General features: G+C 42.6%; 1 protein-coding gene across 2 annotated transcripts in view; it reads right to left on the bottom strand.

Moving 5' to 3' along the window:
• Positions 1-387: 387 nt before the first annotated feature.
• The window catches only part of LOC146524496 (uncharacterized), a 36,807-nt gene continuing 17,638 nt past the window's right edge, over positions 388-19,556 (bottom strand). The window contains exons 4-5 of one of the 2 annotated variants that reach the window (XM_085180839.1): positions 16,052-16,138; positions 388-15,160 (exon numbers count right to left, since the gene is read on the bottom strand). In XM_085180839.1, coding sequence (XP_085036965.1) covers positions 15,131-15,160; positions 16,052-16,138 — 117 coding nt within the window. In that variant the 3' untranslated portion in view covers positions 388-15,130. Of the gene's footprint in view, positions 16,139-19,556 lie in introns of both variants that reach the window. The other variant, XR_014877287.1, reaches the window with a different exon arrangement.

Raw genomic sequence — 19,556 nt, 5'->3', positions numbered from 1 at the left:
ATAAAAGAAGAATGTGTTAACACAGAGAATACGTCATGGAGTATTTAGCCACTAATGAGTTTCATTTAACTTCAGCACAGAAAGGTCAGAAACCTCAGCCTGGGTCCATTTCACCATGAAATAACATACAGATCCATTTTCAACCACTGTGGCAATCCAGGATATTAAAACCACAAAGGGCAAAAGGCATAATTAGACCATATACAAACATGTGTGACAAAGTGTGGATTCATCCAGGAGGTGTGATATATATACATACATACATACATATATATATATATATATATATACATATATATATATATATATATATATATATATATATATATATATATATATATATATATATATATATATATATATATATATATTTAAATATAATGAGGCTGACAGTCAAACTGAAGGATTAACTATGGTTGCTCCACAGAGTACAGCGTGGGCAACGCTATGACTGCAAGAGTGCCCAGACAGCAGTTTCTCCTCACAATCAGACATTATTGATATGTACTGCAAAATGGGAGAATATATATATTTTAAAAATGCCCACAATAATATAAGAGGCAACAAAGCAGCTGTAAAAGCAATGAAAACAGGTGACTACATTATAATTGGACTGTAGGAATGAGACAACAGGCTGGTCGTGTACCACATTGTACAAATACCAGTCAGTGATACTTTTATTCATGAACTAAGTTTATATGAGGTCCCCTGTTTGCATTTAAGTCACTGTAATCCCTGATGTTGAGATGATTTCCCTTGAGAATCCCTAGATGCTGTGATTCTGTCACCTTGTCGCCATAATTATGAATTAGTTTTGCCAGAATCGTCTAACCAAGTTGTTTTTGTGCCTAAACAGATTTGTTTTTCAGGAGTAGGAAGAGAGAAAGGCAAAAGCAAATACCAGACTCGGTGTCATTCTAGAGGGCAAGAGCAAATTATGTATTTTATCATGTAATCTGCAGGAGTTGTTGATGGATTTTTACCATGATTATACACTTTGCTGGCTAACCCTCCTGCCCACCCAGCTGCCCGCGCCAAACCCCAACGTGGCCCTGCCGACTTTCTCCCTCTCTCACACACACACACGAGAACACGCTTTTCTGAATCCACACTGCGCAGTTACCTTCTCAACAGTCGCAGTAAAAAGATCAAACTTGCTCGGTGAAACCCAACCTTTGTTTTATCCGATGGAGGCATGAAATGAGATTCTATTAATACCCGCAGCCCAATTGGGCTGGCTGGCTGACTCCCAGCGGAGGCAGCGCTGAAAAGGTTAGGTGCGGCAATTACGCAGGTGGAGTTGCAGAAAAGATGGGGGTGAGAAGGAGATGATTCTGCCTTGATCACTGGCTCTGAACAAGGTGTTATCAGCTGCAGCAGAGAGAGAGAGCAGGAGAAGTGGGGATGAGGAGGGGAGGTGGGATTGCTGCCAGAACAGCGTTAATGACTCGCCTTGTTTTTTTGAAGCAAGTAGTTGCCTTTTCAAAGGCGAGGCAATTAGAGGGGGACTTGTTTCGATGTTCTTCGGCTACCGCAGTGACTTGAGCCACGTCCACACAAATATGTTTTTTCGTAAACCCGTAGCTTTTGATATGTTAATCCTGGACTCCACGTTAGTCCACCATTTTCAGGATCCTTAAAACTCTGGGATTGTGCATTAGCTTCGACAGACAGAAATGGAGAGTTATGGAAATGATAACGCAGATGCCCAAAATTAAATTAATTTAAAAAAAATTACAGATTCTTATGAGTCATCATGTGTCCTCCACTCATTCGTTAACCAGTTCCTCTAATGGCCACTTCAGGCTTGTTCAACAAGCTGCTCAATCCCTGTAGACTGTAACATTAAAAAGCCCAACTTCACAGCACAGTCTGGTCTCAGTGGACAGTTTATCCCTTCATAGCGACTGCATGCCATGAGTGAATGTTTATAACTTACCCATTTGGATTTTATTAACTATCGGGTGTAACTAAGCTTGCTTGATACACTGTGGTGCGCTGAGTATATCTTCTCCACTCAGCTTTTTTCAGTCCCCACATGTTTACACACCACCACTGCAAGTTGTTAACACTCGTCTTCTCTCTCCCACAGTGCATGTTCTGCTCCGTATCCCTGTCTTTTCTCTGCTTTATCGTCTCACCTTGAAAAGATTGAAAGGGGCAAACAGCCGCCCCACCCTGACCCTGGCTCTCCCACAGGTTTCTTAAAACCTGTTAAAAGCAAGTTTTTCCTCCCCAGTGTTGCAAAGTGCTGCTCACAGGAGACCATCTGATCCTTGGGGCTTTTTCCATGAACACTGTAGAATCTTTTTGTGTGACTTGATGCTATACAACTAAACCTAAATTGAATAATGCTGTTTTTAATATTTTTGTTCAAATATGGTATCTTCTGCTCCGGATAATGGTGCTTTCCTGGAAATTCCAGTTCCCACTAAGATATGTTTTTGTCGAATACCCCGGGTTAGCAATCCAAGATGGTGGCACTCTGTACTGCCACCATCCACGTAAACTCTGTACTGCTATTGATGTGCATTTGTGATTCTTAAAATAAGCCATGCATAGAGCACTGACCAGACTCTATCCTTGAATGTGCTGCAGAGCTGTTTTTAAGTGCAAAAGACAAAAATACTTGGTTTTGCTAGTGATACCTGAATGTGGCTACTGTGTTTCCGCGCTTTTTTTGGAACGTGCTAACTTGCCACATCACTCATTAGTTTTGAAGTATCTAGAACGAGGTATAAAGAAACCAAAGCTCTGTAATGTAGAGTCCAGAAACCAGTAAGTAGGCGGTCTCTATCTTTTATATACAGGCTATGAGTACACTGACACGTGAGCATACGACCTCTTTGTAATCTGAATGAAGATCACATACATGCTTTTGTACCCTAAGTGTGTCACCCAGGACAAGGTAATTACAATAGTCAAAGTAACCTGTGCAAGTGTTGTCACACCGAGTTCTATTAATTTTTAAAAACCGCACTAAATAATGATCTACTGCTCCTAAAACAACAGTATAGAATAAAACAGCCCAGTGTGGGGCAATATAATGAACTAAGTGATCATGCTCAAATCAAATCAACGCTAGGTCCTCTGTTGAATCAACCTCCTTAGTTGAATATGACATTAGCCCTGCTACACCTGATTAAAGGTCTTTTGTTACCAATAAAGACCCTCGACTTGCAAAAGCTACTGCTGGAGCTGGAGGCCCTGCATTTCCATTGCAAGTCCCAGTTCACAGTGCATTGATGTCTGAGTGCATGCATGTAGGATGACATGCATAAAGTAGTTATTATATGAGTTCTTTATACAAGCACGCAATTTATTTGATGCACAGGTGACGCATTACTGGAACCCTTCAAATCTCATTATGCTGCCTTGCTCAAAAGAAAATGTTGAGAAATGCGCCCTCTCTCACTCCCAAACCTCTCTCTTTGTCTCTTCGGATTATCCAGTAGCGCAGCAACACACCCACCATTAGTTTGCTGCTGCTGCTGACCCCAGTCATTCATTTAATTGGCTGTTAATTGCTATTCTCTCTACAAGACACAATGTATATGTGGAGCTATATTTAGGCTCGCCCCTCGATGGCTCTTCATGCTAAATTACAACTTTCAGCCAGCCGTTGAAGGGCCCCATTGTGGCCTGTCGTTCTCCCCCTCTGTGACTGACTGACAAGCTGGGGAGGGGGGGAGGCATCCCTCCCTCCTGCTATCTATTCTTCCTTGCCTTTCTTGTTCTCTCCTTCTCTCTTGCTATTAGCTGCTGTACTGCACAGCCTGACACCTGGATCAGCCTGCATGTCAGTCCCTCTGTCCTCATTTGTTTGATACAACAGCAGCAACTTTTCATCTGTAGCCAGCGACGTCTGACGCCTTCAACCGTTCTACATCAGTTTTTCATCAACTTGTGTCTAGAGTTCTACTAGCTGGGAAGAAAGGTGTCTTCATTTGGCACTTTTTACAACACAGGTTGTTAAAGGCGTGAATAAAACAAGAGTATATTATTATCTATGATGCACTGATTTCTCCCGATCTGTGCCGTTTGTTCTTCTTTTGTCTAAATCTAAAATCGTATTAGTCTGATGCGTGATTTCCACACAGGACATTAGATTCCTAAAATTGGCTTATATTTTTTTGTGTATTTTTCCACCCTCGACTGTCCGTGCACATCCACTTCAGCAGACCAGCTGCATCTGAGTCATGCAGGATTGCAAAGCTCTCTCTCTTTTACTCACTCACACTCTCACACTCTCTCTCTACACACACACACACACACACACACACACACACACACACACACACACACACACACACACACACACACTCACACAGGGATGTGTGTGACACAGATGCGAGTTTGATGGATACCATGGGCCAACTGCTGAAGTCACACAGTGGAAATCCCGGATTACTCAGCCCTCCCAGCCCCCAATCCGTCCCTCTTTCCTTTCTCTGGTTTTGTGTGTGTATCTTTTTTTGCAACACTAAAACGGGCGAAGCCGGCAATTTCCCAGGTTAAATGAAGGCTGGAGAGGAGAGTGAGGGAGATGGGGAGGAATGCGGAGAACCTGCGGTGGTGTTGTGAGGTGGGCCGGGGGTGGAGGAGTACTGATTTATGGCTCTGACTTTTCATTTGTAATACCGTGATTATCTCTGGGGACCTGGGTAGGAGAGTGATGGCGGGGTAGAGGGGTGGAGGCCTGGTGCTGGTGAGAGGCCTGAGCAGCTTAATAATGTGTACATGCCCACAGAGGCGGCAAGATATAAGGCAACAAAAATGCTGCCCTCTTAAAATGAGATGAGAAGAGTGAACCTCCCGTTTCAGCAGATTCAACTGAAAAACAGCAAGTCTGTGATTTCACCTGCCAAACGCTTTTGTTCAGTATCATATTTTTGTCATCACGTGTCTGCACCTTTGTGTTGAAAATTAAAGCCAATAAAGAACTGAAATGGCTATGAATCCCCCCCTTTGGCTTTCTTAGCTTTTGCAGGATATATGCAAATCCCATGAGGCAGACAGTGATGAGATAATTAAGGCAAAGTCTCTCCTAATGACAGCTGCTAACAATAGTTACAAGTCCCACAGATGCAGGCGTCTCACGCACAAACAGATTTTATGGACTTTGCAAACTGAGAACACAAGAAATTATGAGGTTTTAGTCATGACGCTTGAAGGTTCCTGAATGGGAAATCTATGGGAGAATTACAAAAAAATGGTGGCGTTAGGATGGTTGTGTATATATAGATAGATATATATTAATTATGTGAGTGATTAGCTTAAGAACACAAGGAAATTCTTTAAACCATAAATGACAGTTATACTCTTTTGGGGACATGACCTGGAGACATCACAGTCAGGTTTACAAAATCTCCATCACTCTGACCCAAGTGAACCTCAGTGGACAAAAACTAGAATAGCGTATATAAGCTCTACAGAAAGCGTTGCAGACCACTGTAGTAGCTGTTTGTTGCTTATCCAGTTCACGTGAACTCTGCTGCTTTTTATTTTACCGTTCCACTTTTAATCCAATCAGATTTTGACCTATGCACTGCGTCATCAACGTCAAGCAACTGGAGAACTGCACGCAAACATGTTTACACTGGATGTAAACCCCTCTGTGTAGGCTCTGCATAGGCAAATACCTATGCAAACTAACACAAATCCAATATCTAATATACTAAACCCTTGTCTTATTGTGCAGAAGTCACTGCCATGGGGAGGCCTGAGACCTCTATACACAATACATAATGGTTTTAACCGAGCTGTTCTGTATGCCTGTGCATCAAATCAACAAGAAACAAGAAATGCTAAATAGAGTCTTACTAAAATTGCTTGTTTTAATGTTTGTGTTTGAGTAATTTATTTGTTTTTCAACTGTTCTTCAGACTGCACCTGGACTGCAACTGGTTCAGACCCAGGAAGTGCCAAACCAGTCCAGGTCCTTTAGGACATCTTTTATGGTGAAGTTTCTGGGACGTGACAGGTGTGGTATGAAGCAGGAAGACTGTTCTCTGAGGTTTGAAGGATGTGATGATTTTAAGGTGTTACATATTGAGTACTTTCTCTTAATATAACTACATCAATTTTGCCACTGTTCAGTGTTGAAGTTGTATTTTCAGTGATAGATTGAGCACTGGTGTGGTTTAGTTGGTTAATTGTTATTTCCTGGAGGGGGAGGATCAACTGACGGGAGTTGCAGCTCCTCCTGAGAGATATTAATAGTTGGATCACGGTTTCAGTGGCTGTACTGCCACTGAGATGGGTGTCATGGTTAAGTTGGAGATTCCTGATTTTTTTTTTTCTTTCCCCCCTGCAGCTGTTTTTTCTTTTTTTTAAGCTTAAGCTTTTCCTTCACTTAGGCCAGATGATGTGTACTGTAAATATGGTGCAATAATCCAGCTAGATGTTGAGGTACCGCCACCACAATTTATGGACATCTGCACCATAAATGCTGTTCTGAATCATTTTGACCATGTAAACCACTAAGTATAGTGCCAAAAATGATGCATAAATTACATTTTTGTCTCTTTCATCTTTTCTTGTGCAATAAGCTCTGATGATGGATACACCAATAAGATTTATCTGCTGTTGTTGCCTCCATTTAGATTCAAATAAATTAGATGTCTGAGAAATATGATGAGAAATAATAATTCTTAAACTTAAACTGGACTGAAAATATAAAGAGCAGAAAGTAGAGATATTAGTATTAGGGAGTAAGAAATAAAAGTAAAAAAAAAAACATGATACTTGAATTTTCTACTTAAGCACAGTAACAGAAAGCATTTGTTCTTTGCTATGTCTCACCTGTGGAAGAAGGGGAAGGGGGAAAAAAAGACTTTTGTCTTGTCTCCCTCCCCTCACCATGAACTGGCCGTGGCAGATGGTCGCCCCTCCCTGAGCCTGGTGCTGCTGCAAGTTTCTTCCTGTTAAAAGGGAGTTTTTTCTTCCCACTGTCACCATATGATTGCACACAGGTTTTGCCTGATTGTTGGGATTTTCTCGGTGTTATTGTAGGTCTTTACCTGGCAATATAAAGCACCTTGAGGTGACCATTGTTGTGATTTGGCGCTATATAAATCAAATGTAATCAAATTCAATTCAATCATCTAAACTGCGGCATTCACACTTACCAAATGTTTAATGCAGTTTTCACCAGATTTAACTGGTAGTTGTATACATTCATTTTTGTGCCACAAGTGCCACATGTCCCCCATTTAGTAAGGAGCTTGGTCTTTGTTAACATTAAATAACGGTTTTGCTAAGATGGTGGCTGAGTGTGAAAACTTGCTTGGAGAAGGACTTTATTTAAACTAAATAATTCAACCATTCAGACAAAGTGTTTTGTACAAACGATAATGCTAGTCTTGTGACAGATTCACAATGATTTTCAGTGGGTAAGACAGACACAGACATACACGCAAAGCTGTTGAACTCACAAAGGTAAGTTCCTCCCTTGAAATAACACCCTCATCATTGCCGCAACGGTCCTAATAACCATCATCACAGGACACTCTGTTGTTATCGTAATCAGATCTGCGCTGATATACAGCTTTAACGAAATGCAGCATGAACCCTGCTCGTGATAATTAGTACGGTTGTGCACGTTAGCCGGGAGTGCATCTCCCATTTTCACATGGTGCTATTATCCCAGCACATAATACCTTGCTGATTATCCATTCAACAAGGCGTAGCTATCGTAACTGTTATGATAATGGCACGCGTAGCAATGATAATCTACACAAACCGGTACTCTCTCTCTCTCTGATGCTAATGACAGTAGTGGGTGGTCATACACAGAAACAGCAGTAGCTGGTGGTTCAGTGCTGACTCAATTGAATGGCGGGCTGCTGTGTAAATCCATTTGACCCTGGACGGGCTGGCCGCCGGACGCGCTGGTGAGAAACAAGGTTGGGTTCAGGGAGGCTCAAGGAGTTTTTCAGCTCCTCCTCAGGCCTGCGGCTCATATCACAAGTGCTGATTAGCTCATTTAGCTGGACTTATTAAGTTAAAAGGAGACACCTGTTTACCCTAAGGCTCGCTAATGTGTTGCCATGACAACAGCTGAGGGCCCAGTGTCTCCAGCTCCGTCTGCCTATCTCTCACTTCCTCCTCAATCTCTCTGTTTATTCCTCAGCCCTTGCTCCCCTTCGCGCAACACACACTCGCGCTCACACAGATGTCTCTCCACTGAGTTGCTCCATCTGAAGTTGCTGAGGTAAGAAGATCAGGTTTTCCACTCAGTGGAGCGAGAGCGCTCTCACCTCTTCCCCACGGTCCACCCGGCAGCACCTGTGCATGTGTGTAGATGCGTCCGCTCATGTGTGTCTGTGTGTATTTATGCGTCCGGGTGACATTTCGGGTCCAGGGTGGAGGAGGCTAAAGCACACAGGTGCATTTCACAAGTCTATAAATCAACTTTGTGCGAGTTGTGGGGATGTGAAACGTGTACAGATCATCAGGACTTTAAAGTTCTTAGCTGGTGTGGATCGGCGGTTTGATTTTACAGCCAAACCAAAGCAGTGACGAGCAGGTGTAATTAAATTCAGCGATTCATGTGGGAAATCCTCTATTTAGGTCTCGACTGATGCAAAAAAGTTCTCAAAAGTGGACACAAAAGAGAAGGCTCACTCGGCTGTCTTCTTTCTCGCCAACGATTTCAGAGTCGATCTTCATCCCTTACGGCTCCCGCTTCGCCCTCCTCTTCCCTCAGTTTTCCCCCCTTTTCTCACCCTTCTTCACTCTGTTTCTCTCTTTCACACCTTACATCCCCTGGTGGTTGACACATGTCTCAGTAATGTCTCTGACTCTGTCTCTCCAGCTCTGTCTCACAGCTTCATTTAGGTCAACTCTCTAACCTGAAACAATGTGACGGTCTCTCCCCCCACCAACACCTAACACCCTTTTACATATCTCCCTTTATTTCATTTCCTTCTGTGTTTTTGTACACATGAGTTGTCAGTCTGCGCTTGCACTTGTAGTATCTGTGTTTTGTTGATCTGTCACATTTCGTCTCTCCCCATCTCCTCTCCTCTCTCTTTCGGCTGTTTGTTTCTCCCCTTGACTCTGGCAGACTCATTATCTTTGTAGAACAGCAGTGTGCGTTCGTCAGCAGTGATTAGCAACGTTTCACTCTTACATCGTTAAGGAAAGACAGTTTGATATTTGACGACCGAAGATACGGCATTCTCTAATCTTCTGGCGGGAAACTGTGTCATAGCAGATAGAGGCTTTGGCTAAGTTTTCCATAACATTAAAGCTCGCATTGATCATAATCCAATTAATGAAAAAAAAAGAGGGAGACGGACAAAAAGGACAGCGGGGAAAAAAAACAAAACGCTCGCTTCATTAAATGGAGAGAAATCAACTGTAATCAAATTGCTGAGTTCTCAGAACTGATGAAGTGCACACATTTAAAGATCTAATGAAAAATTCCAGCAGTTAACATAATTAATTTGCAGCCCTTTTGATAAGTGGTAATGACTTAGAGATTATTGGTTTAAATTAATAGTTTTGTTGCACAGCTGCAGTAAAGAAGTTGAATTGGGGGGAGGTGGCGGGGTTGCAAGCGGGGAGACACTATCCTACTTTCAAAGTTCCTGAGGAGATGAAGCAATGTTTTTTTTAAAGGCACAGTAAGACAATTAGACTCCTCTATAAACTAATTACTGCTGCTTTAATTCCGTCTCAGATTAAACAGCAATTGTAATAAGACAACGTCTCAAAGGAGATGTTTGTAAGCAGAAGGGAAAGGCACATTTGTAATTAAAGGTGGAATAATATGTTTCTCATTAGGCAAATATTTGCAGTGGAGATAAAGGTGCAGACACTCGCGAGTCTCGCCTCCTTTCCCTCTCTGTTTTCGCGCTGAAGAATTAAGAAGAGATGCTTTTGTTTTGCATTGCCTCCAGAAAGAGACCAGCAGCCTGCTAACAGGAGGTGAGCCAGTCAGACATCTCCTCTGACAAGATATTAAGACAGGATCTGATGAGTGAAGATTGTTTTGCTCCAAGGCTTAAAAGTGGGACACTTAACTTACAAAAAAAGGGGAACTTTTCTTTTATTCCTGCGACGTTATTATTGTGAGAAAGCGCTGGTAATGCTATTATTGCTCAGACCCACCGCAGGCTTTTTCCCATGCTGTCAGCTAATGTTGATGATGCCCTCTCCTCGGTCGTCGCTTTGCGCACTAACAGCATAGCTTCTGATGGACTCAAAACAACTAGTTTCAGCACGAATGACTTTCTCTTATCATAATTTGATTATTTTAATGATCTTGTTACTAAAACTCAAGACGCTGCACTTGCATATCCCCGGGGGGAAAGCCACGGTTGAACGCACTGTATGAATCTCACATGAGGCTCCGGAAATGTCCGAGGGTGACAATATACGGTGGTGTGCTTATCCTTGTGCGTGCGCGCGTGTTAATACGTGGATGTAAATGCGCTTGTGGTGTGGTGTGGCACACCCCAGCAGCAGTGACCACAGCCACACCACCTGACACAGAGAACAAGAGGAAGGTTATAGAAAACAGGCGAGTGCACTATTAGTCAAACACCACAGCCAGAAGGGGCTTGATTGTGGCCTTTCATCATCGCCTATTGAATTATCTGGATTAATTTAACGCATTTAGGCCCGGGTGTTTTTCCCCAGCTCGCAACTTTCCCATCTCTTCGTTAGTGATAATTACACTAAGTGGGTCATCTCCCTCTGAGCTCCTTTTCTCACTCCCCTACATAACATTAGCATTTTCAACTTTTTAAAACAAAGTTTGGCCAAAAAAAAATAAAAAATCTAATGATATAAACGGAGTGATTCACTCTGCATTCTGTGGATAAAAGCCTTGAAAAGCAGGCGGTTGACTCAGAGGAGTGGAGGAGTGGAGCGAGAGAATAGCACGGGTGAACTAGAGGTTTCAGAACTCACCTTTAATTTTATTGTACTTTCTCACACTTTTGAGTTCTGAGTCACGGCAGCTTGTGTGTAGCCCTGGCTGCGCTAACCCATGTGGGCACTGCTGGTCAGTAGAACGACTAATGCGGAGCTCCAATATTGCACATTGCAAGTCATGCAGGATCGAATTTAGCAGTAGGCCACATTATGTAACAAACGCCAATATGTTATTCCTGTGCTACTACAAATCTTTACAGTATGCTCCTCAGATCCTTCGCGAGCCATTCCACCAAGCACTTTAAGACATTTCAAACAGCCAATACACGATTAAAGGGATCAAACGGCATCTTCTACCAAAACATAATGGAGAGAGGGGGTCAAGAGAATAAGATGTAATAACACCAAAATTAAGCCACTCTATGACTCCTGGCACTCGGTCTTTGCCCACAAGGGAGGCATCCTAAGCCTGTGCAGAGAAAGCTCACAGAGGAAATATGGCTGTTAAGTCATTAGGCAGCTCATTAACACGTTGTTTAATTGGTGTCTAATTGATCATGGATGTTTTAGAAAGCTGTGATCCTCAGGGGTGTGTGTGATAGCACCAGCAGACGCTCAGGGGAGCCTCAGAGTCAGCGAAAGTCTATGAATATTGCCCCACACAGCTGTACAAAAAACAGCTCAGGCAACTTTAACATGTCTTACATTTCAGATTTTTGTTCAGTTAATAAAGTTGCAGAAACTCCAGTTTCACTTTTTTTATTAGAGGGATTCATAAAGAGCTTTTTTTTTTTGCAAGATCTGATCCAAGGACTTAGAAGATGTGGAAGTTAAAGGAGTGAGAAGAACAATAAATTATGAGGGGAAGCTGACTGAGAGAGCAGTGACGGAGGGTTTGACTGCTTTCAGCTTTCCTTTTCTCTCAGACACACACAAACTCCTCAACACTGCTAAAAACTCTTTACCTGAGCACCTCAGGTGATCTTCTGACCTTTCTTTAGCCCCGCAATAGAATTTCAGCCGTCGGCAAATTTGATCACCACAGCTGTCTGCTTCATACACACACGCGCGCGCGCGTTTGTTTTGATTGAAGCCATCAATTCACAGTTGAAGTGAATGCTGACCGACCAATCAGCATACATTAGCGTAATGCTAATGAACAGCGGCCTCTCTGTGGGAGAAAACAAAAACACATAAGTGCTTTGCTAAACTCAATTTTGAATTTGAAAATTTGACGTACTATATTTGTAAAAACATAAAACAATAAGGTGTAAATATTTTTTTCAGCTGTTGCAGCTCCATTCACTCCTACTCACTGAAGACTATCCCGCAAGTGCGCCGTAGATGAATTGCTGCACGCTGGCACTATTAGGGAGCAGTCTCTGTGTAGACAGGCACTGGCGGAAACTCCTTCTTTCTTTTTATATTTTCCATTCGCTGCCAAGCTGCTGCTGATGAAAGGCGAACACACTGGAGCTAAAACCTCATACCACTTTTCAGATTGGTTTGTTTCATTTGAAAGCAACAAACAAACTCTTAGCATGTGATCCATATTGTGAAACCCGTGTCTGTATGTTTTCTACAGTGTTGTGAGCTCACACCTCTGCAAAGAAAGTTAATGGCAAGCATGAGGAAACGTATCGGAGCCTCACGTTCTTGACATATACCATCTCCTATTTTTATGCTTGTTTTCTGGTTGTTGTTTTTTTTTTTCATTTGCAGCTCTCTGCCATCTCCCCCTGTCATTTTGTGACGAGAGCTCACCTGTGAATAATTCATGAGGAGCAGCACATACGATTACGCTGGTTAAAAAGTAATGAGGCATAGCCGTAATAAAAGGTTGCCTTGCGTTGTTGTACCAAGTGTCTCTCACACGCCGATGTCATTGCTGGCCCCGAGTTCGCATGAAAGCGCATCCTCGTCGCCTCTGACAAAGCGGAGCGTTAAGAGAGAGAAAACAAGAAAACACAGCCACGGCCTGTGGAGCAGGTGGTTAGAAAACAGGCAACACAGAAGCCCCCTCCCTCCTCAGCTCAGCGGTATGATCTAGCCCAGGCTATGAGCTGTCACCGGGGGCTTTTCATGTCTGAGCTTGGGAAAGATCAGTAGACTCCCCGTCTGAGCTCGGAGCCCTTTGATAATCGATGGAGCTTACAGTGGTGCTTTGTAACGACAGCGACCGTTCACGGTCCAATCAAACCGCAACGCTGTCCTCTCTTGTTTGTTCCCAGGATTGTGCAGGCTATTTCCTGTTTGACTTAAAATGAGGCCTTGTGTTTTATGAGCGTGTCAGCGCTGACAGCGAGGAGATACACCGGCATTACAAAGCTCCTCCTTTTTGAATTTTGGTACAATATCTGTTTGCTGCACAGCTCGGCATTGTTTTGCATGCAGTTTAGAACAGATGCAAAGCTGACACACTTTTTACATAACCTGCGCTTACACTCTGTGACACACTATGACTTTGGTAGCGATGAATCAACTTCTTCATCACACAAAAAGCATTAATGTGCAAATAGTCATTAGTCATCTTCTGCCATCTGTCAGATGCATAATGACGGCAAGTGATCAAGTATTAAGTGGCAAATGTGGTGTAAGTCAGTAAAAACAGCGCCCCTTTGCAGGCTGAAGAGGTGGTTTTAATCTCATTGACTGAAATGAGCAGCTGTGGGGAGCTTTAACTAGCTCAAATTTCACACTTTAGATTTCCGATTCCTTTAAAGTCCTCCTGCATCACAGTCCATTTTAACTCTTTTCTCGGTAACAAACAGAAAAACAACAAAAAAAGGCATGTATTATATGGACATGTCACACTTAAATAATTAAATAAGAACGGCAACCTCCTTGCAACTAAAATTTATTTTTAATTTATTTTTTCTTTCCTCGACCTCACATGTAACAGTGTTTGTCTTTGGTGTTTAAAGGCTGTAGGTTGTGTAGGTAAGCTGCAAACACATTGCCCTTTTTGTAGATTAATGAAGTCATCTGAATCTGAATTTTTTTGCATTTGGCAGCTGATTGCAAGTTGCTGAACTGACCAGCTGGTCACCCAGAGGTTGAGCGTGGAAGCGCTCCGAAACTTCTGCATGACCATTTTCGATGCAAGGGCGATTGCACAGGTCACCTGGTGGGAGGCAACCTCCAAACAACTGCAGTCTGACTCAGATTGAGTGGAGTCTCAGACAAATTAGTCAAGGTTTACCAATAATTTCCTCCTAATTTATAAACGCAGACACTCTGTGCTGATTAGCGTACCTTATCTTAAGTCTGACAGTAGACTTGCAATTTTCAGTGATTTATCACAGTTAATCTCCATGTTATCACAGACTGATAGCAGACCAATGCGATTGTTGCTGTTTTATCACTGTCTCTGAGCATAGCAGCTAACTGTGGGCGCTCTCACACCTGGTTCCATCATAAAGGCAATAAATTGGTCTCAGCCGCTGTTTTCTTCTAGTGCGACTGTTGCAACAACCTTCCTAACACTAGGTATAAGGAATGATGGTACAATATTGTATAATGGCAACTCTTTATAAAAAATATTTATATATTTGTACTTTTTCATGTCGTTTATTTTAGTAAACTTGTTTGTTTTCACTGTGGGGTTAGATTTTGGAACTAAGTCTGCTCAGTTTAACTACACATTAAAAAGGTTCCCTTGTTTACCACAGTGTGGCATCTATGACACAGAGGAAAACAGCAGACCACTTTTTTGCCCACAGACTTGTCACAGCTACATATTTCAGATGTAAAGAAGCTTCTATTGAACTCTGTTGGACTAAAGTACATGTTAATGCCAAAAAGATACTGTGTGAGTGCCAATGAGAAGTCAATGGGTGAACAAGGCAGCCACAACAGGGTTACTCCAGTGTAAACACACCCCGGTCATTAGCTATCATAGCTAAATCCACAATAAGAGAGGGTGTGCATGAGAGAGGGAATACATTGTGGGGAAAATCACTTTAATATCATGCAAACCTTTGAGTTAAATGAACCGGACCACTGGAAAATGGCCACATATCTTTGCTTGGCCATCATTTGTCGGTGGGAGTTTTGAAGCTTTACCCAAACTGTGATATTTCATTAAAACTAACCAAGTATATTTGATGCCTATAGCTAACCAAACAGAATGTGAATATAAAGTAAACTGTGAGGGGAGAAAAAAGAGAATGCAAGAAACAGAACTCACAAACAGGACTCAAACCGCAGTCTTCTGGTTGACAGCATTGGTTAATGAGATCGACTAATTGGCTTGACACGGGACAAGCTGTGCCTGAAATAGAAAAGAAAAAACACGACGACTTCCACGATGTCAATGAGGAAATGTGTCAAAAACAGACTCCTATCGTAATCTCAGGTATTCCCCACCTCAAATCTATTTTGGTCGCACAAATACATTATTCAGTTGCTGTGAATCTAATTAAGAATTGAACATGCACAGATGGTGCTCTTGACCTCCCGTGAGTGAAGTACATTGTATGAATAAGCTGCAAACAACTGACAAACATGTCTCTCTTTTCATGTGAACATACAGAGTTTGGCTTTGAGTTCATTTTTTCTGGCTTTAGAGGCTGTTTGCTAAGTTTGAGAACCCCAGCTATAAAGGTTTCTCCATGCATGCATGTTTTTCCATGCATTTCTAAGTGCAATCACACATCTATCATCTTTACGATAGCAGTTAAGGAGAACCTGCTCATTTCCTGTCCCCTCGTATTAGACAGACCTCGTTAATAAGCCTTGGTACCTGAAATACTGTGACATTTCCACTGCCTGCTCTGCGAGCATCACATGCAAGTTAGTCTTCCTGACTGCTTTATGATGCCCACTGAACAGGACAAACAGCACAATGACAGAAATAATGGATGGAGAAAGAGAAGGAGAGAGAGAGAGAGGCCAAATTAATGGATGAAAGAGTAGGGAGCAGATTGATTGAATAAAGAGCAGATATAAAGAGCACACATAGTGGAGGCACACAACATTCATAGTGAACCCAAAGTCCCCAAGGTTGTTTTGATATTTCCGAGCCACTTCCCAAGATCCGGTTGTATCGTGGAGCCAAATTGATTTATAAGAGCACATTCATTATGTGTTTGTTGAGGGGTACACATTTTGTGTGCTTGTAAAGAGTATGGAGGGTTTATGAGAAACTGTTTTTGTCATGTACCATATCATTGTCCACGGCTCGTAACTTTGTGCAGGTGTGACTGAGCTTGATGCAGGAACCACAGTGAGAATCCAGGAACATGGAAAACTGCAAAGAAAAAAATAAATAAAGAGAAAACAATTCAAAGTTATATCTTTAAAGCTTTTTTTAATTCAAAAAAGGTGATTTTTTTTCTCCCTGCCTACAGATCCCCTTCTTTTATTGCCACCCATCACTCTTTCCCTCTTTATCTGTCGGCCACAGCCTCTTCTCATTTAATGCCTGCTGTGTGCTGGCCAGATCAATAGTCTAAGACAAACATGTGCAGGCATAAATGCACGCACACACACGCACACTGACATAAACTCAGGGAAACGCACACACCTTGAAGGAAAATATCCAGGCCCTTCAACTATAATCACAGGGGCTCTTACTGTAGGGGCAAAACTGTTTCTCACAGTATTTGATACCTGATTGTTGAAGACAGGTAAAAATAGACAGCCCAAAAGCAAAGAGCATCTGGAACTGAGGGCGAAATGGGAAAAAATATATATTTTCAGATAAGAAGACTAAAAGCCCTCAATCCAGCCAACCAGCTACACAGACTGGCTACATTCACACAGACAGCATCACCCGGGGAAAGCAGGGCACGATTAGCATCCTGTGAATGTGCATGAGCTGAGCGGAGCTGAGGTGAAATGACTTGTGTCATGTCTGTGGACCACTAGCGGCTGACGGCCTCATCACACATAGCCCCGAGCTGTCCGCGTGCAGACCGCCCATTTGCGTAAAAAACCTGATTAGGACTTTTTAGCTTTTCAGATCGTCCCTGCCCGTCGTCCGCGGTGCATGCATCCAGTCACAGTTACTCAGTCCCGGCCACTGGACGATTAGGCACCATCTCACTCCAAGCATGAGTGATTCTTTTGCTCCCCTCTCGCGCTCTCATCGCTCGCCGGCAGGGTCAGGGGACAGACAAGCTGAAGACTTCATTCCTTACGCTTCTGTCGTTTAAATCAGGTCGGATGAGTGTCATCGAGCCCTCCCATTTAAAAGCATGGTAATCTGATTCTTTCTACTCATGACTCTATCTGCTCTCTACTCTTCTGCCTCCAACTCTCTCTCGGTTTATTTCCCCAACTCTGTCTCTCTGTCTTTATCATGGTTAAGTTGCGATTGAATTATGCCCTCTGGAGTGGCTCTATCGGCCCCCCATCTAGATACTGAGCTGTCACCAACAGGCCCCACATTTCCCAATCCAAGCTGCCCAGGCCAGTCTCTCTGCCCTTGCACTGCACTTGCTCGCTCTCCCTCTTCACCCTGGCCCTGCACTGTCACCTTGGATCACAAGGGTAGAAGGAAGATGAAGACAAAAGGCGGAAAGCAAACGCTGACCTCATGGCAGCTTTGTATACGCATGTGTATAACTCCATGACATGCAGCAGGAATGGCTACTATGACAAAAGTAATAGAGTATCCTTTCTTTCATCCTGTTTTTTATTCTTGCTCTATTTTTTCACCGCAACCTTGATTCACTTTATCTTACTCATACACGAGGCATAGTAGGAGAGCTGCAACAAGTTCTCAGATGGGTTTTATGCTATTAAATCCTTGCACTGCTGTTCATTAAATAAGATGTGAGGCGTTAACAAGTGCAACACGTAACAGTTTCCTGCTTTGTGTTGCCTTAACTAAAACCACAGCACTGTAGTCACTGTTACCATCCATTTACATGCGCTTTGTGATACATACTAACATGTGCATTAGCAGCAGCAAATTCAAGCAGAGAGCGAAGTGTGAGGAGGAGGGGGCTGGGAAGCAGAGGCTCTCCAAACATGCTGGTTAGAAGCATGTTGTCGTAATTATGCCTGACAGCCTCCTCAAAGAACATGAATAAAAAGCATTGGAGCCCGAGACCTGGACTCATACATAACGGTTTAGTGTAAAGAGGGTGGCTTGAACTCCAAACACGTGTAATGAATGCACATATTGTCCAGAGACGTATGTAAGAAATGTGTATAGGAAAATAAGTGACAGAGAGTCGGTCACACATGACAGCGCTGACTGTGTTCGTACATGGGATGAAAAAGAAGATCTTTTCCTATTGATTCCTACACTTTATAAAACATGTTTCTCAAAGCGGTGCAATATTTGCTCCATTGTGCTCGCTTCTTTTCAAATCTTTCAGGAAAGAAACAACTTTTTATTCCTCTCGCTCGCTCTCTTCTTTCTCTGCTGAATCGCAGGCGTTGCTGAGTTGTGGCCTTTGATTTTCATCACACTTTATCAGGTTGACCAGAGGGTCCTTGAGTGACTTACCTTTACTACACTCGCTTCGTCTCTCACTCTCAGAATAGTCATATGCTCGTTTCCAAGGCAACCAACCAGGACCCTTGTCCAGAGAGGGTTGACAGACATTGAATGGAGGAGCATTAAAACAGAGCCCGCTTTCACAAAATACAATATGCTTGTTCTTAGAGATGGTTGATATCCGTTTTTTTTGTTTGTTTGTTTGTTTTTAAATTCAGGATGTCTACGATCCTACATAATACTCTGGTAAAATATGTTTCCTCTCCAAATGCATGAAACAAACTAGTTCTGGAATAAACTGCAGCCCCCCCCCCCCTCCTCAGAGGGAAAAAGAGACTTAATTTGCCTCTCCCATGGGTCAGCACACCGAGTAAGCTCCATTAATGTAAAGAGAGAAATTAGAGGCTTACAAGAAGTGAAAAAGAAAAAGAAAACTCAGTGGGCCAGCACTAAGAGAGAACATTGCTATCACTCGTCTAATTAATCTGCTGGCTATGCGATGCCCAGGGAGTGTAAAGGAGACTGAGGAGCTGCGGCGGCGACAAGAGACGAGAGGAACAATAGAAAGCTCAGTCTCAGCTGTCTTCACTGGGGTGTTGTATAATATTTTGAGCAAAGGAAGGGACAATTAAGAGCGGGGCAATTAGTCCACTCTCAAAAAATGTGACAATCAAGAAACTAGAATACAATCATACAAAGTTAAACTTCATGACTGCAGGACATAATACATATACAGTAATTGAGTGGAAGGTCACAAATCACTTTAATGGGGGCCGCTCCTTAAAGCTGTGCTTTTGCTCTCCAAAAGGGGACGCTGTTTCCCATGAACTTACAGGGTCTGAACAGTGTGGCTGTTTATTGTAAAGAACAGGAGACTCAGACCAAGTAACATTTAATTTAATACTAACATCCCTACTGGCACAAGCCTTGACTAAAGTCCTGCTTCTCTTCAGCTCAGCACATTAAATTGGACACTATTTAAGGAGAAGAGCTGAGTAAATGATACCTCGGTTTAGTTTTTTTCTAAGATCGTCATGGGAAAAATAACTGTGGTGGTGTAGCTAAATATTTAACTGTAATAAACAGCCCTACCATGTGTTCTGTAAAGTCTCCAAAACTGATGATGTTATGCATTGAAGAGATAAATGAAAGTAAAAGGCAACTTTCCATACTATCGTTTAAATGGAAAGTAGCCTTTACTGAATAAAATTGTGAG

The sequence above is a fragment of the Neolamprologus multifasciatus genome, chromosome 2 (assembly GCF_963576455.1).
Source record: "Neolamprologus multifasciatus chromosome 2, fNeoMul1.2, whole genome shotgun sequence".
In the NCBI taxonomy this organism is placed as follows: domain Eukaryota; kingdom Metazoa; phylum Chordata; class Actinopteri; order Cichliformes; family Cichlidae; genus Neolamprologus; species Neolamprologus multifasciatus.
The sequence above is the reverse complement of the archived record's forward strand: the minus strand, read 5'-3'. Positions and strand labels throughout refer to the sequence as shown.